This window comes from Brassica napus, chromosome C5 (assembly GCF_020379485.1).
Source record: "Brassica napus cultivar Da-Ae chromosome C5, Da-Ae, whole genome shotgun sequence".
In the NCBI taxonomy this organism is placed as follows: Eukaryota; Viridiplantae; Streptophyta; class Magnoliopsida; order Brassicales; family Brassicaceae; genus Brassica; species Brassica napus.
In genome coordinates, this window is record NC_063448.1 from 4,552,707 (window position 1) to 4,577,477 (window position 24,771).

Genomic DNA, 24,771 nt, shown 5'->3' on the forward strand with positions numbered 1-24,771 from the left:
GACCCCTTGTAGGTTTGGCATATGTGGAGGAGAGAGTGGACCAGATCTCAACAGCTGTCTTCGCAGTGGATACAATAGGTTGGATAGTGGGCGTAATGGCACCTATTAGACCACTGAAAATAAGACGATCTTGACGGGTCCAAGTAGTGAACTCGGGATTCGGTGTGGTGACTCCGTCGTTGACAACAGTGGGCGCTGGCGGTGGGTTGGAGCCATCAAGGTGACCAGAAATTCCATAGCCATCCAGAAGAGCCTGAATCTGGATACTCCACATGAGAAAGTTGTTTGAGGAAAGTTTGGTAACATTGGACATGTTAATGTGAAGGAGCGCTTTGGGTGTGATCTCAACGGTTTCAGCAGTTGTGGTGGACATGGTTGAATTGAGGAAGAAGAAGAAGAAGCAAAAAGAGAGGGGGATCGAATAGATCGAGCAAAGAAGAGAAGCGGAGAGATTTTAAGAAGAAAAACTTTAAGAAGGCTCTGATACCATATGAACGGTAATATTCATATATCTCTCATAGAAGAGTGGCTACAGCATGATTATATACAGATACGACTAATACCCTAGGAGCTCTGTATTTACATATGTTACCATAAGTGTATTATGAGAATATTACAGACTTGATAGAGAGGGATCTAGTATCCTTAACAGAAGGTTTCTTCATATGTTTTCTGAGATTGGTAAATCCGGTAATTTGTATTTTTCTTCAGGAAGCAAAACTTAATATGGGAACAAATTCATTAGAAACAATACATTAAATATGGGGAAAATTCTAAAAAATACCCAACTAAATTTTGTTAAGTTTTTTAATACCCAAACTTTTTTTCCGTCCAATTTAATATCCCAACTAATTATTTTTCTCACTTTAATACATAAAATTTTAAAATTGTACCTCTTTTAATACTTAAACTTTGTTTATTTTAATTAAAATACTAATAAGTTTCAAACGAAATTTAAAAGATCTTCAAATCTAAGAAAAATGTAAAACAAAATCTAATTTTATTTTAAGATTTAAGAAAGTATGTAAATAAACTATGGAGAAAATTTTAAAAAAATATAAAATTTAATTTTTAAGAAAATAAATAAATTTGTTTTTTTTATTTCAGAAAAAAAAAAATTTACTACTTAAAACTTTTATTATAGAATTTAAGATTAAATAAAATTTAGATACTTTTATTTCTCAAGCATAAAATAAAATAGAATTTTCTGAGATTTTTTATAAATTTTAGAGATTTTTAAATTTCATTTGAAACTTATTAGTATTTCTATTAAATAAATAAAGTTTGGGTATTAAAATGCACAATTTTAAATGTTGGTGTATTAAAATGAGCAAAATAGTTTATCGGGGTATTAAATTGGGTAGTAAAAAAGTTTAAGTATTAAAAAGCTTAAAAATTTACTTGGGGTATTTTTATGAAATTTACCCTTAAATATTCATGTATTTAATTTGTTTATATTTGTTGTCAATAAAAGACGGTAAATTGTCAAAAATATCACATTCATAGTATCATTTTTCATGTTTACACTAAACATTTTTGCCTTCAGTTTTTAATGAAGGGTAAAAGACATTTATAACCTATGGCTAACTAATCTAGACTTGGATTTAGAGTTGAGGGGTGGGGTAGAGTTTTTGAAATATGAAATTTAAGATTCTAATAAATATTTAAATAAATACTTAGAAAATTTAAAAAAAATTAAAAAAGTTTAAAACATAATTTTTTATTTTTAAAAAAGAAATTTTGAAAAAAAAAGTATAATTCGAAAACATAATTTCTTTTTACTTATTTAAATAATTATTTATATATATATAAAGAACATGAATATAAGAGTCTTTTGTCACTTAATAAAAAATGTATTTTTGAAAATATCTTTTTAGTGGTGGTAAACATAAAATTCCCACATAAAAGACACTTTGGCTTTTAATAGTTTATTGGAAGGGAAATTGCCACAAATACCACATTCATAGTACCACTTTTCATGTCTACACTAATCATTTTTATTCTCACTTTTTATGAAGGGTAAAAGACACTTATACCCCTAGAGTTAACTAATATAGACTTAGGGTTTACAGTTGAGGGGTGGTGTAGGATTTTTGGAATGTGAAATTTAGGATTCTAATAAATATATAATAAATACTTAAAAAATATAAAAAGAAATTTAAAAATAGTTTCAAATATAATTTTCGATTTTAAAAAAGAAATTTGAAAATAAATAAAAAAATTTCGATAAAAGAAAATTCAAAAAAAAATTATAAAAAAGTTCGAATCTGAAAAAGTATAATTCGAAACATAAAAAAAGTTATTTTTAATTTCGTAATTTTTTATGTTTTTTTTTTTTTATTTTTATTTATTTAAATAATGATTTATTATATATATAGAGAACAAGTGTATAAGAATCTTTTGCATCTTAATGAAGAATGTATTTTTGAAATGTCTCTTTAGTGGTGGTAAAGATGAAAAGTAGTATTATGAAAGTGGTAAACATGAAATTCCTGTTGGTAAACCCTGGAGTACTATGACTATATTATAGTATGATAGTTTGAGTTCCAATTCACAAACACAATCATCTCTATTTCAAGAAAGAATATAATGTCCTCTATGATAAAATAACATCCATAATTGCATAGTGAAATTCTTGAAATTAGTGAAAAAATTTAAGCCCAAATCAATCGCCTTATGTTAAATTAAAAATAGGTTTAATTACAACTAAAAATGGTCACGGCCTAACTTATACAATCGAAAACATAATAGTATAAATATATATTAAAAATTTGAGCACATATAAATATTTAATTTTTCAATACTATATGTTTTAAATTTTTAATTTTATAAACTTCTGCGCGGGTCTTGTCCTAGTTTCTTAATATATTCTGATTATGGCATGCATTCTTTTCAAGCTTTTGAAGAAAAGACTTTCCAAAGGCAATGATCTGTGATGAGAAAGCACTAATTAAAGAGCATTGATCAATGTGAATGTCTTGGCATAAATCAGGAACTCTGTTCTGTACAGCTTTAATCTATTTGATTAATCTCACCGAATAGCTCAACGAGTTTGTTCCATATTATTGATCCTCAAAGCGGAGGCTTCATTTGGTTTAAACCAGTCTTATGAATCTGGAGGTGGAAACAAGACAAGAATTTGTGTTAACAACAAAAGTGTTTATGAAGAGAGGAGGAATATATATATATATATATATATATATATATATATATAATAAGAGAGAGAGAGAGGCGCACCATCCCCATTCACCTACTTAACGAAAAATGAAGCAATAACGTTACTTGTGACTTGTGAGAGTGGCTTGCGTGTTGGTTTATAAATTGCTTTTGGTTTTGTCTGTGTGCTTTTCTCTTTTGTCATCGTTTTTATTGTGGGTGATTCAGTTAAGATTGATGCATTCTTATTTATTTTTTACAACTGTGTGATGAAAAGCCATACTTAAGAAATCACTGATAAATGAGAATGTTTTGGCATAAATCAGGGACTCTGTTCTATGTACAGCTTTAAACTGTTTGATTACTCTCAAGGAATAGCTCAATGAGTTTGTTCCAGATTTTGATCCTCAAAGCGGAGGCTTCTTGGGTTCAAAACACTTCTTGTGAATCTGGAGTTGGAAACAAGACACCAACTAGTGTTAACAACAGTGTTTATAAGAGATGAAGAATAGAGATAATAGAAAAAAGAAACGCACCATTCCCAGATCCTGCAGTTTCAACCTCTTAGGAGCATCTTCGATGAACCGTTGTATAAACAAGAGCACAAACAGACCACAGTCGAAATCATTCTTTTGCTGCGGAACCTGTTGAATGAAAAGTGAAATGCCATATAGTTTAGATGAAGACTACAATTTGTCTTCTAAGAAATACTACTTAAAGATGGTAAAAGAGACTAGCCTTCACTTCAGCTTCGTTGATCCTATCTGGAAGGTCTCTCCATATCTTTTCTGAGATTGGTAAATCCGGTAGAGAAGCATCTGATTCAGGTAACTCCACTCCTCAATCAGAAACCTAATCAAAACCACATATGAAAACAAACGGAATCTAGTGAAGATGGTCTTTAACACTGAGAAACTGTATGCAATGATTCCTCTAGTCTCACCTTTTGACGTTATTAAAAATTGATCTTGTTGGATGAAGTCCCAATGAATCCAAGTGAAATATAGTCAAACCTGATTCATCCTCCTTGTCTGGGATGCAAATGATCACCAAGCTCCAGTGGAGACTGAAACATGTAAGAGAACAAACTATTATGCAATCAAAGAACATACTGAGATACCAATCTAAAATAGCACTTTATGCATAATACCACAAGATTAAATGATTGAATATCATGCCAAAAAGATGTAATCATGGAAGTATTAATAGACAACAGTCAGGAAAATACTTACTCCTCATGAATTGGTATAAATATATATGATTTGCGGAATAGATCAAAACCTTTCCACCACCGTCTCAACCTCACAAAAGATGCTTCCTTGTCGTTACCCTACTTACATTGAAAAGACAATACGCAGAGACCGCATAAGTAGCCAAAAGAAATATATGTGAATCACAAGATTCAAAGAAGAGATGCTATCATCAGATTCTCTTACTTCTTGCTACAGTTGAACATTAAATTTAGATTCAACCATCTATTTTCAAGCAATGAAACCTCAGGACAAAAGAAACCCACCTTGTATGAAACAGCTTCTATGAGCTTCTTGTAAAAAAATGTGTTAAAGAAATGGCAATCAGCAGCTGTCTGATTCGCTGCAAACACCTGGTGCTGCAGGAACCTAGCCAAACAAAAGGGAGAATAATCACACAAAAGAAAGAAAAGAAAAAAAAAAAGCAGTAACACAAGATATATAATTGTAATATGTGAAGTCCGTCACTCAAAAGTCACCTGATGTAGAAATTTATAACTGGAGATGTAAGACATTCTCTAGGTGAAAGGCATTTAAGATCATCAAGAGACACTTGAACAAGGTCTGGGTCATCCCTGATAAGTGAAGAAGAAATAACAATGTCAGTGAGTAAACCTACACCAACTACTACATGAAAGCTTTTTCACTAACCTTGATGGGTAGCAAATATCTCCCGGTAACCTGCAGATTTTCACTAAAACTAAGTTACTTCCAACAAGAATCACAGTCACTTGATGAAAGGCAAAAACAGAAAACAACTCTTTTTTTACCCTTCAGGAAGTTCAAGAGCTTCCTCTACTACCACTGGAGACTCAGGTCCTCTTCGTCCAAATTAATAACTTTATCATCTGATTTCTATAGCAAAAAAAAAAGTGTCAGAAAAGGTGCTGAGCTTAGTTTATAAATTGTGTACAAAATATATGGAATTTTTTGATTACCTCTTGGCAGCTTTGACCTTGTGATAGAGATTGCTTTACAGCCAACTCACTGTGAGAGACAAAAAAGTAAATATAAGGTCAATACACGAAAGCTGGAGGAAAGGCTAGTAGCATAGAGAAAGAAAGGGAGCATTGGAGTATCGTCTCCAACGGTGTCAGTCTTCAATTTTATATCATTTAAGGACCAAAAGGAAGCGGGAACGATTGAATTCTAAGTAGAAAAGAAAAGGAATCTTCCCCTTATTTACTCGTTGATGTGATGATGATGAAGACGACGTCGTTGGAATGATACTCCTAGGTCCTATCTTTTCTCTATGCTACTGCTTCATCGAGAGTTAAGTGTATTGACGTATATTTACTTTTTCTTCTCTAACGGAGTTGAGCTGTAAAAGCATCTCTATCACAGAGGTCAAGCTGCAGGAAGGTATCTCATCTTATTCCATATATTTTGTACACAATTAATATAAACTAAGCTCAGCACCTTTTCTGACACTTTTTTTTTTGCTATAGAAAGATGATAAAGTTATTAATTTGGACGAAGAGGAACCTGAGTCTCCAGTGGTAGTAGAGGAAGCTCTTGAACTTCCTGAAGGGTAAAAAAAAAGAGTTGTTTCTGTTTTGCCTTTCATCAAGTGACTGTGATTCTTGTTGGAAGTAACTTAGTTTTAGTGAAAATCTGCAGGTTACCGGGAGATATTTGCTACCCATCAAGGTTAGTGAAAAAGCTTTCATGTTAGTAGTTGGTGTAGGTTTACTCACTGACATTGTTATTTTTCTTCACTTATCAAGGGATGACCCAGACCTTGTTCAAGTGTCTCTTGATGATCTTAAATGCCTTTCACCTAGAGAATGTCTTACATCTCCAGTTATAAATTTCTACATCAGGTGACTTTTGAGTGACGGACTTCACCATATTACAATTATATATCTTGTGTTACTGCTTTTTTTTTTCTTTTTTTCTTCTTTTGTGTGATTATTCTCCCTTTTGTTTGGCTAGGTTCCGCAGCACCAGGTGTTTGCAGCGAATCAGACAGCTGCTGATTGCCATTTCTTTAACACATTTTTTTACAAGAAGCTCATAGAAGCTGTTTCATACAAGGTGGGTTTCTTTGTCCTGAGTTTCATTGCTTGAAAATAGATGGTTGAATCTAAATTTAATGTTCAACTGTAGCAAGAAGTAAGAGAATCTGATGATAGCATCTCTTTTGAATCTTGTGATTCACATATATTTCTTTTTGGCTACTTATGCGGTCTCTGCGTATTGTCTTTTCAATGTAAGTAGGGTAACGACAAGGAAGCATCTTTTGTGAGGTTGAGACGGTGGTGGAAAGGTTTTGATCTATTTCGCAAATCATATATATTTATACCAATTCATGAGGAGTAAGTATTTTCCTGACTGTTGTCTATTAATACTTCCATGATTACATCTTTTTGGCATGATATTCAATCATTTAATCTTGTGGGTATTATGCATAAAGTGCTATTTTAGATTATGGTATCTCAGTATGTTCTTTGATTGCATAATAGTTTGTTCTCTTACATGTTTCAGTCTCCACTGGAGCTTGGTGATCATTTGCATCCCAGCAAGGAGGATGAATCAGGTTTGACTATATTTCACTTGGATTCATTGGGACTTCATCCAACAAGATCAATTTTTAATAACGTCAAAAGGTGAGACTAGAGGAATCATTGCATACAGTTTCTCAGTGTTAAAGACCATCTTCACTAGATTCCGTTTGTTTCATATGTGGTTTGATTAGGTTTCTGATTGAGGAGTGGAGTTACCTGAATCAAGATGCTTCTCTACCGGATTTACCAATCTCAGAAAAGATATGGAGAGACCTTCCAGATAGGATCAACGAAGCTGAAGTGAAGGCTAGTCTCTTTTACCATCTTTTAAGTAGTATTTCTTAGAAGACAAATTGTAGTCTTCATCTAAACTATATGGCATTTCACTTTTCATTCAACAGGTTCCGCAGCAAAAGAATGATTTCGACTGTGGTCTGTTTGTGCTCTTGTTTATACAACGGTTCATCGAAGATGCTCCTAAGAGGTTGAAACTGCAGGATCTGGGAATGGTGCGTTTCTTTTTTCTATTATCTCTATTCTTCATCTCTTATAAACACTGTTGTTAACACTAGTTGGTGTCTTGTTTCCAACTCCAGATTCACAAGAAGTGGTTTGAACCCAAAGAAGCCTCCGCTTTGAGGATCAAAATCTGGAACAAACTCATTGAGCTATTCCTTGAGAGTAATCAAACAGTTTAAAGCTGTACATAGAACAGAGTCCCTGATTTATGCCAAAACATTCTCATTTATCAGTGATTTCTTAAGTATGGCTTTTCATCACACAGTTGTAAAAAAATAAATAAGAATGCATCAATCTTAACTGAATCACCCACAATAAAAACGATGACAAAAGAGAAAAGCACACAGAAAACCAAAAGCATTTATAAACAACACGCAAGCCACTCTCACAAGTCACAAGTAACGTTATTGCTTCATTTTTCGTTAAGTAGGTGAATGGGGATGGTGCGCCTCTCTCTCTCTCTTATTATATATATATATATATATATATATATATATATATCCTCCTCTCTTCATAAACACTTTTTGTTGTTAAACAAATTCTTGTCTTGTTTCCACCTCCAGATTCATAAGAACTGGTTTAAACCAAATGAAGCCTCCGCTTTGAGGATCAATAATATGGAACAAACTCGTTGAGCTATTCGGTGAGATTAATCAAATAGATTAAAGCTGTACAGAACAGAGTTCCTGATTTATGCCAAGACATTCACATTGATCAATGCTCTTTAATTAGTGCTTTTCATCACAGATCATTGCCTTTGGAAAGTCTTTTCTTCAAAAGCTTGAAAAGAATGCATGCCATAATCAGAATATATTAAGAAACTAGGACAAGACCGCGCAGAAGTAGAAGTTTATAAAATTAAAATTTAAAACATATAGTATTGAAAAATTAAAATTTATATGTGCTCAAATTTTTAATATATATTATACTATTATGTTTTCGATTGTATAAGTTAGGCCGTGACCATTTTTAGTTGTAATTAAAACCTATTTTTAATTTAACATAAGGCGATTGATTTGGGCTTAAATTTTTTCACTAATTTCAAGAATTTCACTATGCAATTATGGATGTTATTTATATCATAGAGGACATTATATTCTTTCTTGAAATAGAGATGATTGTGTTGTGAATTGGAAACTCAAACTATCATTACTATAAATATTAGTCATAGTACTCCAGGGTTTACCAACAGGGAAATTTCATGTTTACCACTTTCATAATACTACTTTTCATCTTTACCACCACTAAAGAGACATTTTCAAAAATACATTCTTCATTAAGATGCAAAAGATTCTTATACACTTGTTCTCTATATATATAATAAATCATTATTTAAATAAAAAAAAAAAAAAAAAATAAAAACATAAAAAAAAATTACGAAATTAAAAAATAACTTTTTTTATGTTTTCGAATTATACTTTTTCAGATTCGAACTTTTTTATAATTTTTTTTTGAATTTTCTTTTATCGAAATTTTTTTATTTATTTTCAAAATTTCTTTTTTAAAATCGAAAATTATATTTGAAACTATTTTTAAATTTCTTTTTATATTTTTAAGTATTTATTATATATTTATTAGAATCCTAATTTCACATTCCAAAAATCCTACACCACCCCTCAACTGTAAACCCTAAGTCTATATTAGTTAACTCTAGGGGTATAAGTGTCTTTTACCCTTCATAAAAAGTGAGAATAAAAATGATTAGTGTAGACATGAAAAGTGGTACTATGAATGTGGTATTTGTGGCAATTTCCCTTCCAATAAACTATTAAAAGCCAAAGTGTCTTTTATGTGGGAATTTTATGTTTACCACCACTAAAAAGATATTTTCAAAAATACATTTTTTATTAAGTGACAAAAGACTCTTATATTCATGTTCTTTATATATATAATAAATAATTATTTAAATAAGTAAAAAGAAATTATGTTTTCGAATTATACTTTTTTTTCAAAATTTCTTTTTAAAAATAAAAAAATTATGTTTTAAACATTTTTTAATTTTTTTTAAATTTTCTAAGTATTTATTTAAATATTTATTAGAATCTTAAATTTCATATTTCAAAAAAACTCTACCCCACCCCTCAACTCTAAATCCAAGTCTAGATTAGTTAGCCATAGGGTTATAAATGTCTTTTACCCTTCATTAAAAACTGAAGAAGCAAAAATGTTTAGTGTAAACATGAAAAATGATACTATGAATGTGATATTTTTGACAATTTACCGTCTTTTATTGACACAACAAAATATAAACAAATTAAATACATGAAATATTTAAGGGTAAATTTCATAAAAATACCCCAAGTAAATTTTTTAAGCTTTTTAATACTTAAACTTTTTTACTACCCAATTTAATACCCCGATAAACTATTTTGCTCATTTTAATACACCAACATTAAAATTGTGCATTTTAATACCCAAACTTTATTTATTTTAATAGAAATACTAATAAGTTTCAAATGAAATTTAAAAATCTCTCTAAAATTTATAAAAAAATCTCAGAAAATTCTATTTTATTTTATGCTTGAGAAATAAAAGTATCTAAATTTTATTTAATCTTAAATTCTATAATAAAAGTTTTAAGTAGTAAATTTTTTTTTTCTGAAATAAAAAAAACAAATTTATTTATTTTCTTAAAAATTAAATTTTATATTTTTAAAATTTTCTCCATAGTTTATTTAACATACTTTCTAAATCTTAAAATAAAATTAGATTTTGTTTTACATTTTTCTTAGATTTGAAGATCTTTTAAATTTCGTTTGAAAACTTATTAGTATTTTAATTAAAATAAACAAAGTTTAAGTATTAAAAGAGGTCACAATTTAAAATTTTATGTATTAAAGTGAGAAAAATAATTAGTTGGGAGATTAAATTGGACGGAAAAAAAGTTTGGGTATTAAAAAACTTAACAAAAATTAGTTGGGTATTTTTAGAATTTTCCCAATATTTAATGTATTGTTTCTAATGAATTTGTTCCCATATTAAGTTTTGCTTCCGAAGAAAAATACAAATTACCGGATTTACCAATCTCAGAAAACATATGAAGAACCTTCTGTTAAGATACTAGATCCCTCTCTATCAAGTCTGTAATATTCTCATAATACACTTATGGTAACATATGTAAATACAGAGCTCCTAGGGTATTAGTCGTATCTGTATATAATCATGCTGTAGCCACTCTTCTATGAGAGATATATGAATATTACCGTTCATATGGTATCAGAGCCTTCTTAAAGTTTTTCTTCTTAAAATCTCTCCGCTTCTCTTCTTTTGCTCGATCTATTCGATCCCCTCTTCTTTGCTTCTTCTTCTTCTTCCTCAATTCAACCATGTCCACCACAACTGCTGAAAACCGTTGAGATCACACCCAAAGCGCTCCTTCACATTAACATGTCCAATGTTACCAAACTTTCCTCAAACAACTTTCTCATGTGGAGTATCCAGATTCAGGCTCTTCTGGATGGCTATGGAATTTCTGGTCACCTTGATGGCTCCAACCCACCGCCAGCGCCCACTGTGTCAACGACGGAGTCACCACACCGAATCCCGAGTTCACTACTTGGACCCGTCAAGATCGTCTTATTTTCAGTGGTCTAATAGGTGCCATTACGCCCACTATCCAACCTATTGTATCCACTGCGAAGACAGCTGTTGAGATCTGGTCCACTCTCTCCCACATATGCCAAACCTACAAGGGGTCATATCCAGCAGATCAAACTCCAAATCAAGGGCTGGACAAAAGGTACAAAGACTATTCATGAGTACCTGCAAGGGTTTGTTACGAGATTTGATCAACTTGCACTCGTTGGGAAACCTATTGAGCATGAAGATCAAGTTGAATACATCCTTGGTGGTCTTCCTGAAGAATACAAGTCAATTGTGGATCAGTTAGAAGGACGTGACATCACACCTACTGTGACGGAAATTCATGAGAAGCTTCTCAACAAAGAAGCTAAGCTCCTCACCTCCTTGAAGGAACCTGCAGCTATTCCTGTCACTGCTAATGTTGCTTCCACACAGCCGCCAAACTCTCGTTACAATCACCCGCGCATGCCTCAGAACAATCAACAGTGGAACCGCAATCAACAACACAAGCATGGCAACAACAACAACAAGTATCAAAAAGGTTCACAAGAGGATACCAGGGGCGTTGTCAAATCTGTGGAGTTCAGGGCCATAGCGCACGCAGGTGTCCTCAGCTTCATGGTCATGGTTCTTCTACTGGTAGCGTCTCCGTCAACAACGCCTATCCACCATGGCAACCACGTGCGAACCTTGCTCTTGGTGCAACCACTCTGAACAACTCCTGGCTTCTCGACAGTGGGGCCACTCACCATATGACGAACGATCTTGACAACCTTGCTCTGCACTCACCGTACAATGGCAACGATGCTGTGCTCATAGGCGATGGCTCTCCTCTGCCAATAACGCACACTGGTTCACTATCTTTTCCCTCTTCCTCTAAACCCTTGTCTTTAACTAATGTTCTCTGTGTTCCTAACATTCACAAGAACCTTATCTCAGTATATCGGTTGTGTAACGCTAACAAAGTCTCCGTTGAATTTTTCCCTGCTCACTTTCAGGTGAAGGATCTATCCTCGGGTGCCCCATTGCTCCACGGCAGAACCAAGAATGAGTTATACGAGTGGCCAGCTTCCCCTTCCACCCTTCAATCCTTTTTCGTCTCCACCAAACCTACACCAACTCTTAAAGACTGGCATGATCGCTTGGGCCACCCCTCTTTGTCTACTTTAAAAACTATTGTTTCAAAGTTTTCTATTCCAGTGTTGCATTCTTCTTCACAGCCTTCGTTGTGCCCAGATTGTTCTATTAATAAATCCCATAAACTACCTTTTTCTCAAACCTCAATCTCCTCAAACAAACCTCTTGAATATATTTTCACTGATGTCTGGATGTCTCCTGTGATCTCTGTCGATAACTACAAATATTATGTAGTCTTTGTTGATCATTTTACACGGTACTCGTGGCTCTTCCCCTTGAAAACCAAGTCCCAAGTCCGTGAGGTTTTCACTTCTTTTAAAGCTCTTGTGGAGAATAAGTTCAACCTCAAAATCGGTACTTTATACTCAGACAATGGTGGAGAGTACCTGGCGCTCAAGTCCTTCCTCTCTGCAGCAGGCATATCTCATCTCACTTCTCCCCCCCCCATACCCCAGAACACAATGGAGTGTCTGAACGCAAGCACCGCCACATCGTTGAGACCGAACTCTCTCTCTTATCTCATGCAGGAATGCCTCGCAGCTACTGGACGTATGCGTTCTCCACCGCCGTTTATCTCATAAATCGTCTCCCAACTCCGGTTTTGAACATGACATCTCCATTTGCAAAGCTGTTTGGAACCACTCCTAACTATGACAAGCTGAAGATCTTTGGTTGTTTATGCTTTCCCTGGCTTCGCCCTTATAGCACTCATAAACTTGACAACCGTTCTACTCCGTGTGTCTTCTTGGGATACTCCACATCTCAGAGTGCCTATTTATGTCTTCAGCTGACAACAAGGAGAATCTATGTCTCCAGACACGTTCAGTTCGATGAACAAGTCTTCCCCTTTCCACGATCTTCAAAACCCCGAGCTTCCTCCGAACCCAACTCACCTCAGCAAAATGAACCTTTACACTCTCTTATTCCCCTCAGACCGCCACTCGCTGACTCTACTATGCCATCTCTGGGGACCCCGAGGATAGCTTCTCCACCGCCGGTGACATCGGAGAACTCAGACGGTGGCGTTGTTCGTGAAACACAATCAGGTATGATCCCTAACTCTAATCTTTCAAATCAAACCGGCCCTCTTCCTTTAAACCAAACCAACCCAAGCCCATACACCCAAAATAATTCTTCTCCAAATCTAAACCAACGAAGCCCACAACCATCTCAGGCCCAACCTGAAAACCTAACCACAAACCCCTTAGGGCCAACCACAAATCCATCTTCTCAACCCTCGTCGTCTTCCTCCCTTCCTCCAGAACCAGCCCCGATAATAGCAAATAAACATCCCATGACCACCCGTCAAAAGAATAACATCTCCAAACCAAAAACCAAACTCAACCTCTCAGCTAGATACACCAACAACTACCCTCCTGAACCAAGGACGGTGAACCAAGCGTTACTTGATAAGAGGTGGAGAGGCTCTATGTCAACTGAACTGGATGCGTTTGCTCGCAACCAGACCTATGAGCTCGTTCCTCGTCAAGCTCATCAAAATATCATTGGTTGTCGCTGGATTTATACTAATAAGTTCTTTGCAGATGGGAGTCATAAGTGCTGTAAATCCCGCCTCATTGCCAAAGGCTACACACAGCAGTTTGGGCGTGATTATACTTCTACATTCAGTCCGGTCATAAAGGCGACCACAATCCGTCTTATCCTGGATATTGCAGTCTCTCGATCATGGCCTATCCAACAACTAGATGTCAATAATGCCTTCCTTCAAGGAACTCTGAAAGAGGAAGTTTACATGGAGCAACCACCCGGCTTCATTGATCCAGACAAACCATCCCATGTTTGTCGTCTTCGGAAAGCTGTCTATGGACTCAAACAAGCACCCCGTGCTTGGTACGAAGAACTTCAAACCTTTCTCCTCAGTCTTGGCTTCAAAAACTCACTGGCGGACACGTCTCTCTTCATCTATAACAATGGGAAAGAACTAGTGTATTTGCTAGTTTATGTTGATGATATTCTCATAACTGGGAATAACAAGGCGGCCATCACGCGGATTCTGACCCTTCTTGCGTCACGTTTTTCAGTTAAAGACCCGGAGGAACTCAATTATTTTCTTGGCATTGAAGCTCGTCGAACCAGCAGTGGCCTTCACCTATCTCAACGGAAGTACATCCTTGATCTCCTACATCAGTACAAGATGGAAGATGCCAACCCTGTCTGTACGCCCATGGCTTCTGCTCCCAAGCTAACATTGAGGTCTGGCACTGCCATTGATGATCCAAAGGAGTATAGGAAACTCATTGGAAGTCTTCAGTATCTACAGTTTACACGCCTTGACATCGCTTATGCTGTTAACCGACTTTCTCAGTTCATGCATCGACCCACTGATCTTCACTGGCAGGCAGCAAAAAGAATTCTGAGATATCTTGCAGCTACTCCCTCTCATGGCATTTACTTCTCAGCTCGGAATTTTCTCAGTCTCCATGCCTTTTCTGATGCTGGCTGGGCAGGCGATGCCGATGATTTCATCTCTACAAATGCTCACATTGTCTATCTCGGAAAGTCACCTGTTTCGTGGACTGCAAAGAAGCAATCTGGAGTTGCCCGTTCAAGTACAGAAGCGGAATACAGATCGGTGGCAAACACATCAGCAGAGATCAGATGGATTTGCAACTTGCTCACTGAACTGGGTATCGTCTTAATCTCTCCTCCAGTCATATACTGTGACAATCTCGGTGCTACTTTTCTTTGTGCCAATCCGGTGTTTCATTCCCGTATGAAACATGTTGCTCTTGATTACCACTTCATCCGCGGCCAGATACAACATGGAATGCTCAGAGTGTCTCACGTCAATACAAAAGACCAGTTGGCTGTTGCACTAACAAAGCCGCTTCCTCGTCAAAGATATACTGAACTACGAAACAAGATTGGAGTGGCTGAACCCTCTCCATCTTGAGGGGGCGTGTTAAGGATACTAGATCCCTCTCTATCAAGTCTGTAATATTCTCATAATACACTTATGGTAACATATGTAAATACAGAGCTCCTAGGGTATTAGTCGTATCTGTATATAATCATGCTGTAGCCACTCTTCTATGAGAGATATATGAATATTACCGTTCATACCTTCCACATAGAATCAACGAAGCTGAAGTGAAGGCTAGTCTCTTTTACCATCTTAAGTTTTATATATGAGTGTTTCTTAAAAGACAAATTGTAGTCTTCATCTAAACTATATGTCATTTCACCCTTTCAACAGGTTCCGCAGCAAAAGAATGATTTCGACTGTGGTCTGTTTGTGCTCTTCTTCATACAACGGTTCATCGAGGATGCTCCTAAGAGGTTGAAATTGCAGGAATTAGGAATGGTGCGTTTCTCTTTTATAATATATATTCTCCTCTCTTATAAACACTTTGTTGTTTTTTTTTAATTATACAAGGGTATCATGGCCCCACATAAGTGGTCCAAATTAGTCACGTGTTGCCACGTGTCGATCCCCTGTCCCTATCGATGCCGAAATGTTAATTCCCAATGGCCAGGACTCGAAACCTGGTGGCTTCACTCTATTGGGCTTTTTCCCTCGAGTTAATCACAACCAGGCCACAAGCCCAGTTAACAATTTGTTGTTAACAGCAATTGTGTTGTCTTGTTTCCACTTTCAGATTCACAAGAAGTGGTTTAAACCGAATGAAGCCTCCGCTTTGAGGACTAAAACCTGGAACAAACTCGTTGAGCTATTCCGTGAGAGTAATCAAACCGATTAAAGCTGTACATAACAGTCTCTTATTTATCCCAAGACATTTTCATTGATCAATGCTATCTAGTTATGGTTTTCATCACAGTTTTTTTCAAAAAACATAAGAATGCATCAATCACATTTAACTGAAACACCCACAACAGTAAACATGACGACAAAAGAGAAAAAGCACACAAGACATAATTAAACAACAAGGAATTATAAAACACTCATACCACTCACCAGACAAATTTATTGCTTCATTATTAGGGTGATGTAGTTTTTTTTGGTGGTGGTCATCATCACGCCAGGATCAGATAAGGAGGGGATTTGTCACTGAAGAACCGAGCAAGAACCTTGTCTTCAAGAACCTTTAAAGCCTCAGCAGAGTTTATGCATATAGGTGTCTTGTATTGAGTTATAGAAGCACCTCGGGAGACAAAAAACTCCATGAGAGAACCAAACGTTCCCTCTTGCACCACTCTTATCTCTGGAGCTCCAATCGAACCATTTTTGCTCCTGAAGAGCCTATAAAAACTATTCAATGATTCCTCCATGACACAACAACATTCCACCAATACCTTGTTATCAAGTGATAGAACATTAGTGCTATTATTATTGTTGACTTTTGATTTGAGTTCCAAGTAAAAAACATAGTGACCCGGAACAGTGGAGATATCGGCATAGCATGTGAAACCCATGATCACTAAATCCGAAGATTCAAGAACTAGTGTCGCACGAGCCAACGCTTTTAAAAGATCTTCTTCAGTCGTTGACTCTAGGTGAACGCTTAAAGCCGCATTTTTTCTACGTACAAATCTGAACTGAGGTGCCATATTGTAAAAACCAGTGACCTTTAAAACATCCCCCACTCTACATCTGTGTAAACCTAGCAACATAATCATATTATAACAACATTAGCTAAAATAAAACAAAACAAAACAAAACAAAAATAGTTTTGATTTAGTTGATAATAGAAACAGTTGAATTAGACTCTACCTGAAAAGTTTGTGACCAAGGGCTCATAGTGGTGACCCAACTTCACATTCACAAGATCAACAATCTCGCCCTCGGTTCCTCCATCGACATCTATGAACTCGAAGTATGACATGTTGGGTAGAAATGTGTAGGACACATGTTTGCTTAGAGGTTCCAAATTTAACCCGAAAAATGCTTCAGAAGATGCATAAGATTTAGAGACTAGAGGCAGTTTATTAGTGTAGAACTCCAATGCTGGGATGTATTGAGCCATGCTTCCTGTAAAAATAGCATCAATGCATTAGGCTTTAGGCCAAAGTCGTGAAACTATACCTTGCCAAGATTCTTGTCGGCACTCGTTTTCGATTAGATCTGCCAATTCTGGATTTGGCTCAACAAGGATGGTAGTGACGGTCTCTCTACAGCTAAGGTCGGTGATCCACTCGCTGACATGACCACATCTGATATTACTAGCCAACTCTTTCCAGTAATTTTCAAGAAAATGGATAACTTGAACCAAAACAGAAGCGAACACAGCACCAACACTTACAACCTCATCTCTCTGGACAAGACCACAGAGAAGTTGACAGTACATACTCTGTTTGGCGTCCGGACACAGTATGATCTGGTAGGGGCTTGGACTATTTTTTGGCAGGCTCCTAAAAAATTCACTCTTTGTGAAGCTAGTTACCGTAGGAGCAAGAGGCAAACCACAAGGAGTTGTGGATGTCGGATGAATGAACGTAAACCTAATCACCTTTCCTTGCTTATAACCATTGAAATGCCTTTATTATTAATCAGAAAAAAAAGATATATCAATCCATCGTTGTCATGAAAGCGTCAAATATACAAAAGAAGGATGACTGTGGAAATTTACTTGGACATAACGAGATAGCCTAGCGTATAGAAGATTTGAATATTCTTAAAGAAGATGTTGTTCGCAGGAAATATCTTTTGATTCCCACTTGAAGTTCCAGAGCTAAACAACCATTAATTACAACTCTTTAGATTTATCACAATCTTTTATATGTAAAATAAGCAACTCTTGTTATTTAAATGATAAGATGATGTATATACCTCACTAAAAACGCAGTGATGGGTTCCCCCGAAATGACATCCGAGGGTTCTCCGTTTGCGACACGGTCGAGATAAGGCTTAAGATCTTCATAGCTCACCACGGGTACGTTCTTCTTGAACAGCTCTTTATCCGCACTCCCCTGGAGAAAACGTCCGAGGTACACTGTGTTCGCGTTAGCTTTGAGTATCTTGGTCAATACATCGTCTTGTATTTGCTTCGCATTTGATGTTAGCTCTTCTAGAACAGTGAGATCACAGTCTAGACTCATATTTGTTCTACTCATTCACCACCCCATATCAACGGTTTCTTTATACAGATAGACAACCATTATTGGTGAGACCCATCAAAAAACTGGACCACACTGAATGACAGGCAATAGCAAATTATTATTTCAGAGTTTTGTTTGATTGCCTCCTCTGCTGTTTTACCTTTTACTTTTTTATATCTTTTTTATTTCTGAGGGGACCAGGAGGTAAATGGACCAAGGCATTTGTCCGAACCGGACTAGTGTAGTGTATAAACAAGATTTGGTTATCTGCTAATAAGTAAACACAAGCCATTGATAACGAAACAAAATAGAAGCGCCTACATTGCTGCAACAGTTCATATAACACAGATTCTGCGAAATATTCAAGTCTGAGATGCTATCTTGATAACGATATAGTCAAGCATTTGAAATTGTTTTGGTCATCCCACTACACAATCCATTAAACGGAAAGCGTTACAACATTGAAGAATCTAAAAACGGATGAAAGCGAAACTCAAAAAGGGACTTTGTATCCCAAAGATGCAGAGCATTCTGTATATCCCAGGCTAGGTAGACCGTCATTACTACTTCTTTCTCCGCGATGCCTCTGTCTTGTGACAAGACGCTTGTCTTAGTCCCTGCAAATGCGCAGCAAAACATCAGTATCAAACTGTATGAAGGTTACATGGCTGGTAATCATGGAAATAGAGATGTCTCTTTGTGAATATACAACATTAGAATCAAAGCAGAGAGACTTGTTTATTTCTCTGCCCAAGCCCAAAATCATGACCCCCTAATGATGAAACATACAGTGGAAATCTTACATATGTACTAATAGATCCATGAGAAGTTTATTCTCTACTATTTATCCCAAGTTGAAACTATTACCAGAAAATGATATAGTAAATGCAAGGCTACTTACCAACGAAAACTCTAATCATTGCTACAATTAGCCACAAGCGTTTGTTGAACGCACGTATCAAGATAACATAACAAAGTAGATTGGAAGAAGATTACTTACCAGTACTTAATCAAGCCGTCCCATCCACAAGTTGCGACTTTGCTCTGTTCCAGAGGATGCCACTCGGCTCCAATACATACTCCGTTGTGACATCTAAGAGTCTTGAATACTCTGCAGCTCTTCCAGTCCCAAAACCAGCACCTACCCTCTCCATCTCCCGACATTACAAACCGCCCATCCGGGGAGAAATTAACTTGGCAAGCATAACCGGCGACAATGTGCCCTGCAAACCTCTTCTTCTTATTCAGCTGAAACCTTTCCCTGGTGCCGTAGATCAGAATCTGGTTGTCCAAGCTCTGCGCCGCAAGCCACTTCCCATTCGGGTGAACAGAAATGGCGGGCATGGAGTGCATATGAGGCTCGCTGATATACTTGATAACCACCGGTATCCCAAACTCCCACACACGGAGGGACTTATCATCACTTGAAGTGACAAACCTTCTGTTGTTGTCCACAAACGTGATTGTGTTAACCGCACCCAAGTGCTGATCATACTCTTGCGTAATCTCCCCGGAGTTAATATCCCACTGCACTATCTTCTTATCGCTCATCCCCGCCAACAAAATATTCTGCTTGTCATCATCAGGATTCAGCTTAACCACATAGGGAATCTTCCCAGTAGAGAAAGTGGATATAACTTGACCAGTCTCTGTGTCCCAATACTTAATGTTCTTATCATACCCAGCAGTCAAGAACTTAGTCCCATCGTTAGAGAAGCAAATATCCCTCACAGCTTTACCGTGACCCATGTAAGTCCTCATACACTTACCAGAGTTATACACATCCCAAATCTTGACCTTGCAATCCATACCTGCAGAGAGAAGCAAATGCCCATGCTTTGGGAAGAACCGAATAGCGGAAACACCTTTCGTGTGACCACTCCACGTATGAACCAAACGCTTTGGGATGTAGCAATGGTCGTTGTTAGCCTTTGCGTCTTTAGGAGCTTCGATCCACGACCTCCCTTGATAATCTTTATCCTCCTTGCCGTGGAAAGTGCTCTTATCCGTGTAAGGCTCTCCTTTAGCTTCTCCCTGTTGGCTCTTCTCTTCCTTCTTCTTGGCGTGGTCCTCCGCATACTTCTTCTGCTCCTCAGTCAACTCTCCCTGAACAACCTCCTTCTTCCTCGACCAAGGACTCTTCCTATTCTTCAACAGCCACGCCTCCGTCGCCGGATTCTCAGCCTCCGCCTCAACCTCCTCCTCCCGTTTCCCCTCCCCTTTGCTCTCCTCAAGCTTCCTCCTCTTCTGGTCGCTCTGCTTGATGTTATAAACCGAAACGCCGTCATTCTGCTTCAGCGCCTCCGCGTCGCCGACGTAGTTCATCCCGGAGGGATCCGCCGCGTAGCCGTACTTCTGGAACGTGCTGTACTGCTCGTCGAAGACGAAGGACCCGATCGAGGCGTCCTCCACGAACCCTAGCTTGTGGTTCCGCATCCCCTGCGCGATCCCGTCCTTCGCGTAGGGATGGGCCGGGCCGTAGATCGGGGCCCAGAGCTGATCGTAGGTGGGGTTGAACACGACGGCGTGCTGCGTCGGGTTGATCGGGTTCGATTTCGACTGGCTCGCGTTGGATACCGTGAGAGCGAGCGCCGTGTCGTCTACCTCCGGGGCCGATGATTTCGCCTTCAGCATACGAGGAGGTGAAGATTCCGGCGAAGAAGAAGCGTCTTCTCCGTCGTAGGATTGAATCAGATCCATTCTCGCGATTTTGCTAGATTTGCGCCACTGTTCTGAGAGGCTCTTTTAAGGGTTTCAGAATTGCCTTTTTTTGCAATTTTGTGAAACTTGAAAAGATAAACCCTAACGTTTGTTTGGTTTCCACATTTACCCCGCTAGTATACTTGTTTAACATTTAAGTCCCCTAATCGAGTCGTCATATACATTTTTTTTTTTTTTTGACTAAAGTCGTCATATAGTACTTTTTACACTATTAAACAACAACCAAAATAATCTGGACCAATTTGAAATCACTGCAAGTCAAACCGAATAAAACCGAAAGCAGCATTTAATTTTAAGGTTTCTTCTGTTGACGGTGGTGAGATCGATCACACATGGCGAAATGTGTGTTTCCTTTTGCTTCTCGCTGAGTGAGTGAAGTCACACATTAAAAGTCATAGATAGATATACAAATTAAACTATTCCTATTTCAACTCTGCTGGTTTTTCGTGTGTGTAAAGGTCGGACCCGACCCAACCATATATGTTTTATTTATGTTTTTCCTTTACATTATTCTTTTTTTTTTGTCATCTCCTTCACATTTTTCTAGTTCTTTTTTTTTTTTTTTTGAACTTAGCTTTCATATTAAAAATGCAAAAGAAAAAAAAAGATACAAGCCATTAGCTAGTGTTTTTAGCCCATTGGCCTTTAGTTTAGGATGACACATATTTAGGATCCCGAGCATAGAAGCCCAATTACAAAATAAAATTGAAAAGATGATCGCAAAGCGAAGAGGTCGAAGTTATGGAAGAAGAGAACGGTGACTTTGATCTTTACGCCAGCCATTGCTGCATAAGCCGAGAAGTAGCCCCTGGATTTGAGTCCCTGAGCGAAGAGATTCTGTCTTTCACCTGCCTTTCCAGAAGGCGAGAGATTGCGTCTGTGGATCGAAACAATTGGCGGTGCAATCGACCGTTCCTCTCAGTCCAAGCCCAGTAAATGCAAGCCTGCCAGCAGATACGAAGAAGAATACCTGTTGTTGATCGTCTGTTTGTTGATTGAAGCTGAGCCATGACTCGATCCCAAGTTCTCTCTGGCTGAATACCACACCGCCTTGCAGCCGATCTCCACAGGTTCCACGAGAAGTTACAGTCAAAGAAGAGATGTCTGCGACTCTCAGCCACTTGGTTACAAAGGAGACATGTAGGAGAAGTTTGAAGGCCCCATCCGAGTATCCTGTCCTTTGTTGGGCATCTGTTCAACACAAATAGCCAAGCTAAAAAACTGTGCCTAGGAATCCCTCCTTTATTCCACACAGAGTAGAACCAAGGTACTGAGATTCCCTCATCACAAAGCTTCCCGTAGACTACTCCTGTACTATATTTTCTGCTTTTCCTCCCGTCTACTTCCCACTCATAGAAGTCTTCTGAATCGTTGAGAGTAGTTGTTATTAGTAAAGCATGGATGTTTACTAATGCCTCTGATCTTGCAGGTGGTAGCCTCCAATAATTATCTCTGTATAGTGATGCAAGAGTCGCCTCTGAGGAGATCCCCAGTGCCGAGTCACCGCTTATATTCAAGTATGAACGCATAGAACCATATGGCGACCAATTGTCACTCCAGAAACGAGTAGAGTGGCCATTTTGATCCATTCATATATAGAGTGGCTAAGTTTTAATATCTTGTTTACCTGCCAAGAGAACCGTCTGCTTGGAGCCGTGATCCAAAGGTTACTCAAGCATCCTTCTAACACCTCCTCCTTGAACCAAGCAACCCATACCGAACCCGCTTGGAAGAACAACAGCCATACCAACTTCAGACAGCAAGCCTTGTTCCAGATTCTGAGATTCTTGATCCCAAGCCCTCCCTCTCTCTTTGGCTTTGTCACCACCTCCCAAGAAACTCTTGCAGCGTGGTGTTCCTCTATATCTCCTTTCCAAAGGAAAACACCACAAAGGGAGTTGATCCGCTTCACACAGGCTTGGGGAAGTATGAATGTTGAGCACCAGAAGGTTGTTATTCCCGTAATGACAGTCTTGATGAGTAGGAGCCGACCAGCAAATGAGAGAGACTTTGCACTCCAAGAAGACAGCCTGCTCTTAACTTGCTGGAGTAAACCCTCACAGTGGAGTAAGGAGAGCTTTTTAGTACAGAGAGGAACACCTAGGTAACGGACTGGAAGAGCCCCTAAGGGCATGCCTGTTGATACCATTATCAGGTCTGTTTCCTGCGTGGAGAGAGCAGATGCAAAGAAAGAGGATTTCTGTACACTTACTGCCAGACCCGACCGAAGCTCAAACTCACGCAGTACTTGGAGGACAGCTTGAACCGAGCTGAGAGAACCATCTATAAAGATAAGTAAGTCATCAGCAAAGCATAAGTGAGTTAGTTTGGATCCTTCACATTTTTTATGGTAGTTGAACTTCATATCTCTTGCAGCTTGGTTCAGCATAAGGGAGAGAGTATTCATGGCAATTACAAAAAGGTATGGCGAGAGGGGGTCACCTTGCCTGAGCCCCTGTGTACCTTTGAAGTATCCATTCACGAAGCCATTATAACCCACCGTAAAATTTGAATGACAGATACACGCCCTTAGCCAAGCTAGGAATAAGGGAGGAATATTGATGGCTTGTAGACAGGAGAACAAAAATGACCAGGATAAGGTATCAAAGGCCTTTGCTATATCCACTTTGATAGTAATTCTCTTTGATTGATTGCTCTTGTGATATCCTTGAACCAGCTCAGCAGCTAGGGAAGTGTTCTCCACCAGCAACCTTCCTTTTACAAAGGCCGTTTGATTTGGGACGATCAGGTCAGGGAGAATTGGCTTCAATCTCTTCACTAGAAGTCTGGAGATCACCTTGTAGATAGTGTTGAGGCAGGAGATGGGCCTGTAGTCTGTGATCAAAGAAGCACCAGAGTGCTTCGGTATCAGTGAGAGAATGGTAGCGTTAGTAGAGGCAGGCATGAAACAGGAGAAGAAGAAGTGACGTATAGACGCAGTAACTTCAGGCCCTATGATGCTCCAAGAAGCTTTGTAGAACCCAGATGTTAGGCCATCAGGCCCTGGCGCTTTGTCCTGGTTGATCTGAAACATGACCATCTTTACCTCTTCGTCTGTGGGGGCAACAAGCATTTGAGCAGAGAGATCAGGAGAGCAGGTGAACTCCGTGAGAGACTGAAACCATTGAGTAGTGGAGATAATTCCCAGGGGAGGCACAGGTGAAGGTCCCAGTATCCTCTGGAAATGAGTTACTGCGTGCACGGTCATCTGGATCGGATCCGATATTATCCCACCTGAGGGCAACAAAAAGGATCTTATGAAATTAAAGTTCATGCGATTTTGGACCATTCTGAAGAAGAAGACAGTATTCTGATCTCCTTCCTTCAACCAGTTAACTCTCGATCTCTGTTTAAAGTAACTCTCCTCGATTCCCCTTAAGAATTTCCATGTCTGAAGCGCCTCCTTCTCCATTTCAAAAGTTTGAGTGGTTGGGTGATTGAGCACTTGTACCTGCACATCTAAAATCACACGGTTAGCTTCACTCACTCTCACCTGAATTTGTGAATAATTCTCTCTATTTAAGTGTTTCAGATCGCTCTTAATCTGCTTTTGTTTCCAGTATAAGGCGGTGAGGTTCCAGACGGTATCTCCGGCCTGTGTCCACGCATCAAGCACTACTTGGTGAAAGCTCGGGTGCTTTGTGAGGAAATTATAGAATTTAAAGGGGCGGTTTCCAGAGGCTGGGATCTTTGTGGCTAGGTCAAAGGTACACGGGCTGTGGTCAGAGACTAGGGTTGGGTGGAAGAAGGCCGAACAGTTAGGAAAGAGGTTGATAACATGATTATTGATCAATAGACGGTCTAGTTTTTTTGCAATAGGATCCTCTGGTTGTCGATTGGTCCACGTGAACAGAGGTCCCTGATACCTTAAGTCGAAGAGG

General features: G+C 38.1%; 2 protein-coding genes and 3 pseudogenes across 3 annotated transcripts; 1 reads left to right on the forward strand and 4 right to left on the reverse strand.

Moving 5' to 3' along the window:
- Nucleotides 1-3,423: 3,423 nt before the first annotated feature.
- Nucleotides 3,424-5,477, reverse strand: LOC125586932 (annotated as a pseudogene).
- Nucleotides 5,478-5,658: 181 nt separating this feature from the next.
- LOC125586933 lies at nt 5,659-7,737 on the forward strand (annotated as a pseudogene).
- An 8,158-nt stretch (nt 7,738-15,895) lies between these two features.
- LOC125587452 lies at nt 15,896-18,451 on the reverse strand (annotated as a pseudogene).
- Nucleotides 18,452-18,464: 13 nt separating this feature from the next.
- On the reverse strand, nt 18,465-20,925 carry LOC106350300 (pre-mRNA-processing factor 17-like). Of its 2 annotated transcripts, XM_048757963.1 has the most exons (2): nt 19,170-20,921; nt 18,465-18,786 (listed from the first exon to the last, which is right to left on the reverse strand). In XM_048757963.1, the coding sequence occupies exons 1-2, from the start codon at nt 20,867-20,869 to the stop codon at nt 18,780-18,782; spliced, it is 1,707 nt and encodes a 568-aa protein (XP_048613920.1). In that variant the 5' UTR covers nt 20,870-20,921; the 3' UTR covers nt 18,465-18,779. The 2 variants fall into 2 exon arrangements, with proteins under 2 accessions (XP_048613920.1, XP_048613921.1); XM_048757964.1 differs by lacking the exon at nt 18,465-18,786 and having other exon boundaries at nt 19,166-20,925.
- Nucleotides 20,926-21,660: 735 nt separating this feature from the next.
- Nucleotides 21,661-22,479, reverse strand: LOC125586935. Its single transcript, XM_048756847.1, has one exon. It carries the CDS (start codon nt 22,477-22,479, stop codon nt 21,661-21,663), a length of 819 nt encoding a protein of 272 aa, XP_048612804.1.
- Nucleotides 22,480-24,771: the final 2,292 nt, after the last annotated feature.